Here is a 12,863-nt window from a genome sequence, read left to right as displayed (position 1 = left end):
GCTACTTTTTTTTTTCGGGAGGGTGGGGGGCAATGCGATGAGGCGCGCGCACGACGCGGGTCTTGCGCTGCAGCGAAGAGCCTCCGTCGATCCGGCGACCTGCCGCCGCTGACAAGCCGGCCTGGGGGACGAGGAGAGAGGGAGCGGGGGGAGAGCTCGACGAAGGGGCCGCCGCGGACAGCACCGCCGTGGAAACCATGCAGTGTGCAATCTGGCTGGTGGGACTCGCGTGTCATCTGTCAGCGCTTGTGCGGCTCGCCGCGCAGTACCGGTTGCATCCAAAACAAGGTACGACTTTTAAGTGCACGAGAATGCATCGGGAGCTATGACAACTTTAGTTGCGCACTCCAGCACGCTCTCCACTCTCCCTTGCAGAAGTCTTCATCAAGCAGCTGTCATCGTACGAAATCACCAGCCCGGTGCGGGTCAATGACTTCGGAGAGTCCTTCCCGCACACGTTGCACTACAGGCGCCGGCGCAGGAGTTTAAACGACGAGCTGTCCGTGTCGCGGTTGCACTACCGGATCGACGCGTTCGGACAACGCTTCCACCTGAACCTGAGCGCGCAGTCGGACTTCATCGCGCCCACCTACGCGGTCACGCACTTGGGAGCGACCGAGGCGAGTCGGTCGGAGGAGGCCGCCGACATGCGCCACTGCTTCTTCCGAGGACACGTCAACTCCCGGGAGGAGCAGCCAGCGGTGTTCAGTCTGTGCACCGGCCTGGTGAGTACCCGCTTTCACCCCCCCCCCCCCCCCCCCCCCACCGCCTCTCCGCCCTCTCGCTGCAACCCCATTTGCACCCATGCATGTCGGCCATAAACCTGCTAAGTAGTTACAGTGCAACACGCCAGTGCTTCCCAACTACATTAGAAAATTCTAACGAAAGGCAATTTACTTGTGCCTGTCACCATACACTTGTTGCATATAGATGGAAAATTAGTAAGTAAATAATTTTCGGACCTGTGAAGAATCACTGTTTATGATTGGATAGCGTCATGGCTCAGTGGTAGAGTGGTCGTCTCAAAAATCAGAGGTTGTGGGTTAGATCCCATGCTATTGTGACCACTGTGAAATATTTTTGAGCAAGTTACTGAACCCCCAGTTGCTGCTGGTGCTGAGTAGTTGAATGCAAAGTGCTTTGAGGGCTTGGTAAATTGGAATAGCGCTATATAAATGAAGTGCCATGAATGTGTTTTGACTGTGGGATGGTCCTGAGTTTGAATGTCCGTGTGTGAAGTTTCAATGTTATTTATTTTACATTTAAAAATAATGCAAACTTGCATTCTGGCAACATAGAGACCAACAAAGTCGTTATTGTTAGTTATATACTGTTAGTTAAATGAAAAACTATCTTGTTCATAAGGATGTGAAAGTACAGTAAGTGTGAATGTTTTTTTGTCAATATGCGCCCTATGATTGACGACTGCTGACTAAGATCAGCTGGAGTAGGCTTTAGCGCACCTAATAACAAACACTCGACCGAGCAGGTTGATTGTATTGTCAATTTGATGCGGTTGGCAGCTTGATGGAGTAACTGTTTGCGCGCCTGCCTCACAGGCAAAAGGTCCCGGGTTTGAATTGAAGCTAAAGTGCCAGCTACTGTGTGGCATTTATATGTTGTTGTCATGTGTATTTGATTTTTTTTTTTACACTTGTTTGTGACTTGACTCATCATTTATTTACCTTACACGTAAACAACTAAATGCGCACTTCAGTTTTAAATGCCATTTAAGGGTAATTAGCTAAATCATACTAAAATCTCATGTTTACCCCCATCCCTCCTCCCCGCAGGCGTACAATGCTAATAGAAAAATCACATGACAGTGACTGAAGGCACTGGTCGCGTAGTGGTTCGCATTCGTGTAGTTCAAGTGGGATCTCGTCCCATCCATTTTGAAAAAAAAAAAAAGTGAACTTTGTCCACCTTTTTCCCAATAATACTGCAAGCCTGAACAGGGTAAGTAAACAGGAATCAACCAGGCAGACATTCTGCTTTCAGTAAGATTCAGTCACCGAATGATTCAGACATTGCTGTGGTTATAATTGACGCTTGGAATGCATGCATGACACTGAAAGCTGGTGCTGATGCGGCTTTCATTTTGCTTACTTTGGTGACACGAGAGGGACAACATGTACAGCTACGACCGCAAGAATAAACATATTATTCAAGTAATAGCTCATCAGCTCGGAGCCTCGTTATGTTTCGGGGAAAGCTCTCGCACCGGGCGCCATTGGATTGTATGTGAGGGATGAAACGATATGAACATTTCTTTATTGTGATCATCAAGACACAATTATTCGTATTATCGCAATATAAAATGACAGAAGCATTGTGTCAGATTTTATTTTGATATATGAAATAAATAATCCGCAATCCTGCATATTTTTGAAAATATAAACAGCAACACCTCAAGTGGATCTCCATTAAATAAAAGTGAGAGGTTTTTTTTTCATTGTCTGGTGCAGGTACAATGGAAGTTGATTGCAATAATCATTTGAAAGCAAAACCAAACAATACTAAATTGTTCATTAATAATTGCAAACAGGGAAGGGTCAGCCCAGGCCAACCAAATGCTATTTAACATTTGATGTTTCTTATATTGTTTATATATTATTGCTTACGTCTGGGTCGTCACTGCTTGGACTTGACACTTGTGGAGTTCTTAACGTGCTAATTTGGGCGCCGCTCTTGTGAGTTGTTTCAGGTATTCTGTGAATGTACACACAGCCATATCGGATACTATGCGCCATTCCATGTACATGGAATAGGAATGAAAAAAAAAATCTGATTTGGATTAAATCGGGATTGGGAACCAGCAGTGTAAATCCTGTCTTTTGTTTGAACCCCCATCACACCATTATTTCAGGTTATTATAAGTTTATTGCCTCATAATGGCTTTATTGGGCCAATATAATTGCTGAGGATACGAGTGCCTGGAGACTGCTCTCGAGAATCTGATAAGCGGTGAAGGGGGATGACTTCATGGGTCGCATAAGGCCCGGAGGCATTGGCAATTTTGACCTCCGCCACTCCCACCGGATTCTGGCGGGACCCCCGCCATGCAGACGCTAATAACCCAGGCAGAATCCCTATCGGTGACATAATCCTTATTTTAGATGGCCACACCTTGTACTGTACCAGGATAGCGTTTACAGTGGATATAAAAAGTGTACACACCCCCATTCCAACACCAGGTTTTTGTGTTATTAAAAAAACGAGATTAGGATGTGAAACTTTTTATACCATTAATGTGTATATAACCAGTTTTTTTTTAGAGGCGGGAAGTAAAAATATACAGCTGAGATCATGTGGTTGCACAAGTGTCACGCCTTATAACCGGGGTTGTTGCTGTGCTCAAGATTAACCAATCACATTCAAACTAATTTAAAATGAGTTATTTCATACATGTCACCATTTAAAGGGCCTCTGTTTAACCCCCCCAGAAAAGTTCAGATGTTCTTGTAGGCTTTTCCTGACATTGCTTTGATTTCTATCAGAAACCTGAAGATTGTGTGTTAAAACAGCTGTTGTGTTTGTAAATCCGTTCACAGGCCCCACAAAAGATGCTACATTTGAATTAATCATTGAAATTGTATGTATTATATCACGAATATACGAAACAGGTCTATTGAAATACATTGATAAAAATAATAACAATTAAACCCTAAAAATTCTCTCAAAAACGCTGATAAACATCCAATGCACAGAAAATGGAGAATACACACAAGAAACAAATAAGACGACCTAAGCTGTGAGAAAAGAGACACTCCATTAAGCGCTTGCCATGTTTGCAAAGCAATTTAAGACCTGAGGTATGCTCAATTGATCAGGCTAATCAGCCTATAATTGCCCCTCTGCCCGACTTTGATGAATGACTCGCTTATCCAAACATGTTTGCATCCTTTTTCAAGCAATCTTTGTTGGTTATCCGCATCATCACTCATTGAGAATGACAGCACAATGGAGACGGCACCAGAGGCTATTGGGTCATAAATGTGCCCCTATCTGATCACTGGAGCTTAATGGCTTGGCCACATTTTTGTCAGGATGAGGTCATTAAGGAATAATGAAGCCCTAAAACAAAGGAGTCATTCTGGAGGGAGAAAAGAAGCAGGTTCCCCTTTCTCGCCCGGAGTTACTCAAAGCTGAGAAATGGTGCGCCGTCGGAGCATTTGGCCTTTTCACAATGAGCTGAAAAGAGAAGAAACGGCGTGAAGGACGAGCAGATGACCAGCCAGTAAAACCCCTGGCTTGTTCGCACCGTGGGAAACGCTAGCTGTCGGGAGGTGCTGGCTGCCCAACATAAAAGAAGTGTGTGGCCAGTCAGGCTCGGTGACAAACGAGGTCGCCGTCATTCCGACGCCGAGCGATGCACCCGTGTGTAAATGTAACATCTGCAACCCTACACTATGTAGGGTTTCTTTTTTTGACATGCAAGCAAAAATGTCCGCCGTTTATTGCTTTTATCACAGTCAAATGAAAGCGAAACAAAATGATGCCATTGAATATCTGCTAGCGTAATGCTAACAGACAATTCAAAATGCCATAGATGGGTCGTGGGATAGTCCCTTTAATTAAGCAACAGATTTGAACACAAACGGTGCAATAACACGTAGACAGACAATGTAACAATACTGTCTGCCGTATATTATTTATCCTCTGAAAATAATGACTAGTATTATTGCAGATTACCGAGTCAGTTGCGAAACTCTTCTTTGTGTGTTTATGTTTGAACTATATTGCCCTCTGGTGGACAAGACACACAGTCATATAATTTTAGACACGAATGCTTTGAGTTACAAAAATGGTCATGGAATGAATTAAACTTGTAAGTCAAAGCACCACTTATGATTCTTGTCTAAACCCCCCACACCCAAACCCCCTCGACCCCCTCGACCCCCTTCTCCCGATGGTAAAGTCCAGTTCAGCACCCACTACTGAACAGCAACCTTTGTGTCCTTCTTGCTGGGAAACGTGGAAACTCTGCCACCCCGATCCCACACCCACCTCCCGCCCTAAATCCACTTAACAAAGCGGCTTCCTGTTTCTGCCGGCGGAATCCTCCGATCAAAGTTAACTGGCCATAGATAGTGATTTACAAGATAGGTAAACATCTACTACCACTTACTACGCATAAATCATTGATACTCTTTAAATTGCAGTAGCAACCATCAATCTTAAAGCTGCGGAACCGACACGATCACATTTTGGGGGCGGAATTTGCAATCAATTGATCCCATAGGAAATTATGGAGAATGAATAAATGTGTGTCCCGGTCACACCATTGCCATTTTTTGTTATTGTTGTTGTGACTTTGTATGTGCCCATATATCTCGATGCATGGGTGTCATAAGAGTCAACGATGGTATATATAAAGCGAAACAGTTGGATTTGGTTTGAGTCAATGCACTCTTTTAAATCTAAACCGATTTCCCTATTCAAATCAGTTTTCATTTGTGCACATACATGCTCAGTGTTAGGAAAAGGAGGTGGAGAAGAACTTCGTTCATGTTCCAAAAACACAGTAAAAAAAAAAAGAAGCAAATAGACTCAGTAACCTTCCGTTAATGCTGATCCTGACAACTGTTTACAAGGTCAAGAATGAGCGCAGCCAAATATTCTTGACATCGCTGCCTTGAAAATGATAAATCCATACGGACAAACAAGTAGATGCTTTTCCACTCGCTCCATGCTGACTTCAGGGAGATTCATCAACGAGTTGAGAAGGTCGGCATCCTTCAACTGGACAATTTCACTTGGAGAGTGTAATGTGGCTCCTGCCTGCAACACAAACACAAAAGAAACGAGTCTTATGTGCCCTTCATATGAATCCAATTGGTACTTTGATTGGAAAACGGTCGTGGTATCTTGAAAGATGGAAGATCCTAAAAGTTTACAACTTGGAATTCATTCAACATTTAAAAATATAACCCAAAGTTACATTTTTGGATTTGCTTTTGTACTCACTAGACCTCATTTCAGCCAGCATCAAAGTATGAACTCTTTTTGCCACCATTTTGACTTTAGTGGATGACGGTGGTAAGAGAAGAACAATCATCGGCAGGAAGTTAGGCGTGAAGAAGGCGGACACGCATTCTAAGCAGAAAAGACTCTTTTGGTATCAAACAGCTTTTTGTAGACAAACGACTGATTAGGATTTTCTGCGACTAATGTTTGAGTTCATCTGTTTGAGAAGAAGTAGCACTGAGTTGAGAAGTAGTTGTTAGCTTCTCATGCTAGTGTCTGGCTAGCTACAGTTTGTTTGTCACTTGCATTCAACATGCCAAGTGAGTATGGATTGTCTGATTTCTTTGTCACGAGTGTCATGAAATTTGAATCCATCTGTTGTCGGTCTAGAAGAAATAGCACTGAGTTGAGAAGTACACGTTAGCTTCTCGTGCTAGCTGCCATCTGGCTAGCTACAGTTTTCTTGTCACTTGCTTTTTTATGTGTGTTATGATTTGTCATTTCACATTGAAATTTTTTTTTTAAACAGGTTAATATATGACTTATACATGTATGACAATTCATGATGTTCAAATGCCTTTTCTATAGTGCTTGTCGTCTACACTACATTACACTACAACACGCTGGACTGGTGCATACAAACAAAAATTCACACTCACATTCCTCCTTAAGAGGTAAACATTTTGTAGATACATTGAAAAGATAGCTTCCAGCATACGAGCCAGCATTCAATCATCCCTACTGGATAATATTGCAGCCCTGAGTGTTGACTTCCAGTTTGTTTCCATTCATCATCGTGTGTTCACAAGCTCAGCACTCAACATGTGTAGCACTCGAGGCACGCGGCGCTTTCGAGGATCCCTGTTGCGATTCCTGACATCACCACCGCTGCTAATCCTCTGGCCTTTGAAAGAGGGAAAGATACGCGGTCACGTTTTCCATATCCGAATCGCACCTCCCTCTCTCTCTCTCTCCGCAAAGTGTCACTTTGCAAGGACGGCCGTGAAATAATGGGGCTAAGGAAACATTCCAGCGTGCGATATCCTGTTTAAGCGTGCGCATGATATGACCATGCAAACGGCGTTGTGCCTCATGGCTGAGTGAGCTAAGGAGCTTTTCGAGGGCCTGAGCTGCCAAATCAATATTAGCATTCCTCTGTCCGTGTGTGATGATGATGATGATGTAACTTTTGCCGATAGGGAACTGTACGTTGACATTGTCGGAACTACCAGATAAGGAACGTCTTGTCCTGGTGTATGTTACATTTGACAACAACCACCAGCTTTTTGACAAGACTTCTCTGAATCAGCGTGTCAATCACAGACAAAAGCGATGCCCCGAGGGTGTCTGCGAGCTCGTAGACCACAGTTATTGGAAATGAGAGCGCACACGCCGCACAGTGGAACCTGGAATGCTCAATATGCTGTATTTTCCATTTCTATCATTTTTGCTCATAGGAAATGATCAAAATTGAAATAATTATTTACTGTATCAAACTGTGGCAATTTCAAAAACCTGGTTGTTGTTTTTAGTAACATCTTATGTTATCTTCTGCTGCCCATATGGGGTCTGATGACATTTCTTCCACAACACTTTCACTACCTGTTGTTCAAATATTACTTGAGGGGTTTTCGGAGGTGTGGGCATAACCATGACTGTCTCCTCTATTTTTATTCATCTAAAGATCACTATGCAAATATGCTAACACAGCAGCTTTGCTAACGTTCTGACTTTGACATGATATTGATTTGCAGAAGTCTTCACCACTAGCTCTTGTGTTAGTAGCAAGGACGCTAATGCTAATCTTTGCTAACACTGCAGCTCTGTTAGCATTTTGGCTTCGGCATGATATTGATGAGCAGAGGTTTTCACCACTGGTTATCGTTTTAGTTTGTAGCAAGGGGAAACAAAAACAGCAGAACATTTCTGCCAGCTTGACCAGGTGCAAGGAACAAACCAGCTTCCGTATGTCAGATTGGTTCCTCTGCAGCACACACCTCTCACCAACCATGCCTGTCTTTTCTTGCCGCGCTCCAGATTGGCACTTTCACAACAGCGGACGGCGAATACTTCCTGGAGCCTCTCTTGAACGCCGAGGGCGAGGAGGAGTACGAAGACGAGCACCACAAACCCCATCTGGTCTATCGGCACGAGAGAGGACGCAACATCTCCAGCGACGGCAAGCCTTGTTCGGCCTCAGGTAACAGACGACAGACAGTATAACCGTCTTGCCCGTAACCGCCGTCTGGCTGACTTTTACCGCCTCATGACCTAACCCTGAAATGTAAATTATACCCAATCGCGATTTCACCGATTAAGGGGGTTTTCCCTCTGAAACTTAATCACTTGATTCAGTAAAAGGTGCTTGAGTGTAGTCGGCGCTTCTGCCAAAGGTCTTTATCTCAGTTCAGTCGCAGAAGTTTGGAGCTATCGAGTTATGATGAGATGAATAACCTGAGTTTATTTTTTGTAAAGATATCTGTGGATGGAGGCTTTTGGGAACAGACTGGCGGCCAGTCATTAGTCTTACCCCCCCAACTTTTTCCTAATTATTACAAACCAATGAGTCCAATTCATAAAAAGAAGGCCATTGTGGCCTTTGGGGACCCCTTTTTGGGTGGTGAAAACCCTTGAAGAGAGTCTGACCGAGTGGAGTCCGGTTGCCGTTGTCATCCCGGCGAGGAGCTCAGTGGGCGGCCTTTGTGGGAGGGATGCAAATAAATCGTGTGTGCGCAAGCCGCTTCGTTGGCTTGTTGTCTCGAGCTGGGGCATTGTCGCACGGCGGTGGCTATTGTGCGCCTTGACAATTTAAAGAACTTGGGCTAACCTCCTTCATATGCTTTGGCTTTTCAGCCACTCAGTCTGTGTGTGGTAAACAGAGACAAGAAATGTGGAGGGTCTCTGTTAGATCCTGATTGTGCTTGAAGTTGAATACGCCAGGCAGCATGGTGTGTAGCGGTTAGCACGTCTGCCTCACTGTGAAGGGGTCCAGGTTTAAAATGTTGCCTGCTCGGGTTTTCTCTTGGGAATACCATATATACACGTATTTATTAGGGGTGTATATGTCTCCCATAAAAGACGATTTCATATGTTATCTCGATGCATCTCAGTACAGTATGATTCAACAAAGGTACATCGTCAAGTGGAACGATTTGATTTAGTTTGATTCAGTGTGATTCCATTCAAAAGCTTAATTTGCACCGTGGATAATCTTGTAACTCGTTTTCACTTGTATATCAAATCAGTTTCTAAATGAATGTAGAAGAAACACTGATGTCAACATTCAAATTGACGTGAACAAGACATTTCATTGTATTGTTTGTCGTGTTTTCAGTCGGCGCTTAGCCGTGGAGACGATACATACGAGACAGCTGTAGGTCTTCATGTAAAGGCAGCAGGCAGACAATAAACGAAGGGATTAAAGAGCCAGTGCAACTGGACCTACAGTATACTGTACTGTGAAGTGTCCCGAGATGCGCCTCATCTGCCTTATCAGATAGGGCCCCTCTCCAGATGTGGCGATTAAAATAAGCTCTTTGAAGGCCACACGGAGCCAAAGCGAGCAGGCCCCTCCCGTCTTTGTAAGCGTCGGAGTGCGCGACACGCCACCACGAGCAGGCGACATGTAAACACCGGCTCGATGGCGTGTGTCGCTTGCCTTATACAACATCTTGCTCTGCTTCGTTCAGAAGTTCTTAGCCGTTTGTAAAGGTGAAGTACTAACTGGTCCAAGAACCTTATCTGATGAGCGTTTTTCCCTTCAAACTAGTAGACTCACATTGTTGAACAAACTGGTCACAAGACATGGCACAAAACGGCTATTTTTACTGGTGACAATGTATTCGAGAAAAGCAACTTTTCACTTAACTACTTCATTTGAACTATTTCTATTAGTTTAACATTTTTTTCCACTTTTGTTAACAAGAGTATGAAAACCTAGGAAAAAAAATGTCATTGTACATTTAGAACAGATTTTTGTGATTAATCGTGAGTTAATTTGAGAAGTCACGCGATTAATTGCGATTAAAAATTTTAATCACCTGACGCCCCTAATTTTTAATAATCTTTTGGGTAAAAAAAAGAAGAAGAAAAGATTATTAAAAATAACAACACATAATTAAAATGATAAAAAAAGAAGAAGAAATTATAAAAAATGGGAAAAAAATATTAAAATATTTTTTTAAAGAAAAGATTAGCAAGACATTTTTGAAAATAATTAAAATTAAATTTTTATTTGTATTAAAAAAAAAGATAAAAAATTTGGGGCGTCAGGCGATTACAATTTTTAATCGTAATTAATCGCATGACTTTACTAGTTAACTCACGATTAATCACAAATTTTATCTGTTCTAAATGTACAATCATTTTTTTCTAGGTTAAACTAACATAAAAAAATGTTAAACTAATAGAAATAGTTAAAATTATTTTTTTACGTTTATAGCCCTCAATGGCAGTGAATGAATTAAAGCGGAAGTCAACCTTAAACACTTCTTGACAATAATAATAATATGACATCAATGTTGCTCAGATCTCAGGTAACAACCAATCAGAGCTCAGATTCTGAAAACAGGTGAGCTCTGATTGGTCGTTGCCTGAGCACTGAGCAACTGTGATGTCATCTTCGGACGACAGCAAGTGACAAAATGGCCGCCCCCCTGAGATGGATTTAAAACGGCTGGATTTTGCTGCTTAACTCATATTCCATGAACACAATATTAACCAGAATACCATATTTGGACCAGTGGGGCTGCATAGAACATATTACTGTCCAATTTACTTGTATTGTATACTTACCTACTTATGATATTTACTTTATTTTATTTAGTTGCACTTGTCTTTACTGCATCTATTCCATGTGTAGCACTTTGTATGCAGCAATTGTGTTTTTAAAGTGCTTTGTAAATAAAGTTGAGTTTAGAAAAATGCGAAAACGCCTCTAATACGCTCGACCAACGGTTCCGACGTTGCTTAACACATTCATCTGATTGGTGCATTGAAGCTTTACCTTTAGTCATTCGTGCATCCTCCACAAAAAAATGTTGATGACCATGAAAACAAGTTGCTCGTCCCTTTATCTGAAGCCAAGATTACCATCCAAATGATTGTCATTGCATTACGTGACTCTTTTACCAAAACGGTTCCCAAATATTTGCATCCCAACCACAGTTTTACACATCCCCCTTCCCACAGAGACCTCTTTTATTCCAAGTCAGATTTATCTCATCTCATAAATGATGCACTAAAGAAGCAGCAGCAGCGGCGGCGGCGGTGGTGGTGGTGGTTATTCCACTCCATTCTCCCAGTATGTCCTCTTTTTGGCGAAGCAATAGAAGCTCTCATTGTGGGGGGTCAGCCCGCCTCTCTTTGTCTTCTCTACCCACTTTAGGTTTCTGTGAAGAGGACCCTCGTCTTAAATTATAATTGGTAGCTACTGTGTGAAACGTGAATGGTCCAGTGGGCTTTGGACTTTGAAGTGGTTTTATAGAGGAGTTTACTATTTGGAATATGGATAACAATGGTCTGCCTGCAGCACGAGGAGGGGGGGGGGGGGCGGTGGTGGTTAGCAGAAGGTTGCCTTTTCCCACTGTCATCGCCCGTGTACTCACAACATTTCTTTTTAATGTCCTCTGGAGTGAAACATTTTTTTTAATCAGACAAAGATGAAATGGGCTGCCTTTTATCAAGTCGAACAACATGTTTATCAGCACAGATACATGTGGGGAGCTGGGGTAGGGGGGGGGCAAACTTTTTACTCAGATATGACGGCTTGTAGCAAGACAACAAAGGCACTTGCGTGTCTTCAAGTTTCCAGAGTTTGTACAGTCGCTGTGCATCTTTGGCAAAGAAAAAAAAAAAGAAGAAGAAAAAAGTCAAAAACGGAGGAAGTAAATGTTTCCGACACCTGCCAAAAAAAAAAAAAATGCGCTAACCACCTATGAGGTTTCAATGATAAGGCTTCTAAAGTGTTACCTGGATTGTTATTTTGGCAATTGGGACGGCTGTTTACTTATCTTAACATGCTTTTCTGCACCGTTGAGTGCTTGGGTACTTTGAATGCTTCCTCTGTACAAACATGCCACGGACCTAAACGAAAGGTATGTCGGTATGTATATGCCTCGTTTTGGATTCAGGAGGAAGAACTTTACTGCTTCACTTTGAAGTAATGCAGTTAGTTATTCTTTTGATACAGTATATAATGGAAATAGGGACAATTGCCCTGTCATTATGACAGGTGGTGTGGTTAATTTGTTAGTCCTTGATATATAAATAACAATCAGGGAACCAGCTAGCTATGAGCTGCGGCTGGGTAGCTAGCGTGGCTAACTGTCTGTCCATGGTGTAAAGCCGCTCGTCCATGGCAGCAAATGGGCAACACTAAGTTCTGGCAAAAAACATTTATCACTAAAGGAGGACGAGGAGCTACACATTCATTACAGAATAGAGAAGCCATGCTAACCACTAAGCTAATCATAAAATGTAGTTTAAGTGCTTTTATTTAAATTCTGACTCGAACTGTGTTATAGCGGAGAGTTATCAACTATGGAACAGAAAATAAGCAGATCAATTATTGTAGAGTGAAAATAATACATAGTGAAACAGTAGGGCTGGGTTTAAAAAAATCGACATATCGACATTGAATCGATATTGCTTTTCATAGCCCAATATTGATTCATAAAACCATGAATTGATACTTTTAATACCCCCCCCAAATAAATAAATAAATAATAAAATAAAATAATAAATAATACTAATTAATGTGCCTTCTAGCGTCCCGGCCACATTTATTTTACGAAAAATAAAACCACGGAAATAAGCCTGAGGCAGCACGTACTTTATTCAAAAACTCGTTCGAGCGTTGTTCAAATGTACCCCAAGTGGGGCCCAGTGTTTTT

The 12,863-nt window shown here is 42.4% G+C and overlaps 1 protein-coding gene across 1 annotated transcript in view; it reads left to right on the top strand.

Moving 5' to 3' along the window:
- LOC147175556 (A disintegrin and metalloproteinase with thrombospondin motifs 20) overlaps positions 1-12,863 on the top strand; it is a 104,475-nt gene continuing 91,612 nt past the window's right edge. Inside the window, exons 1-3 of the mRNA XM_086074098.1 lie at positions 1-288; positions 376-725; positions 8,008-8,170. Coding sequence (XP_085930224.1) covers positions 198-288; positions 376-725; positions 8,008-8,170 — 604 coding nt within the window. The 5' untranslated portion in view covers positions 1-197. The remainder of the gene's footprint in view (positions 289-375; positions 726-8,007; positions 8,171-12,863) is intronic.

The sequence above is a fragment of the Leptonotus elevatus genome, chromosome 4, assembly GCF_054856555.1.
Source record: "Leptonotus elevatus isolate MCC_2025b chromosome 4, RoL_Lele_1.0, whole genome shotgun sequence".
Classification (NCBI taxonomy): Eukaryota; Metazoa; Chordata; class Actinopteri; order Syngnathiformes; family Syngnathidae; genus Leptonotus; species Leptonotus elevatus.
The sequence above is the reverse complement of the archived record's forward strand: the minus strand, read 5'-3'. Positions and strand labels throughout refer to the sequence as shown.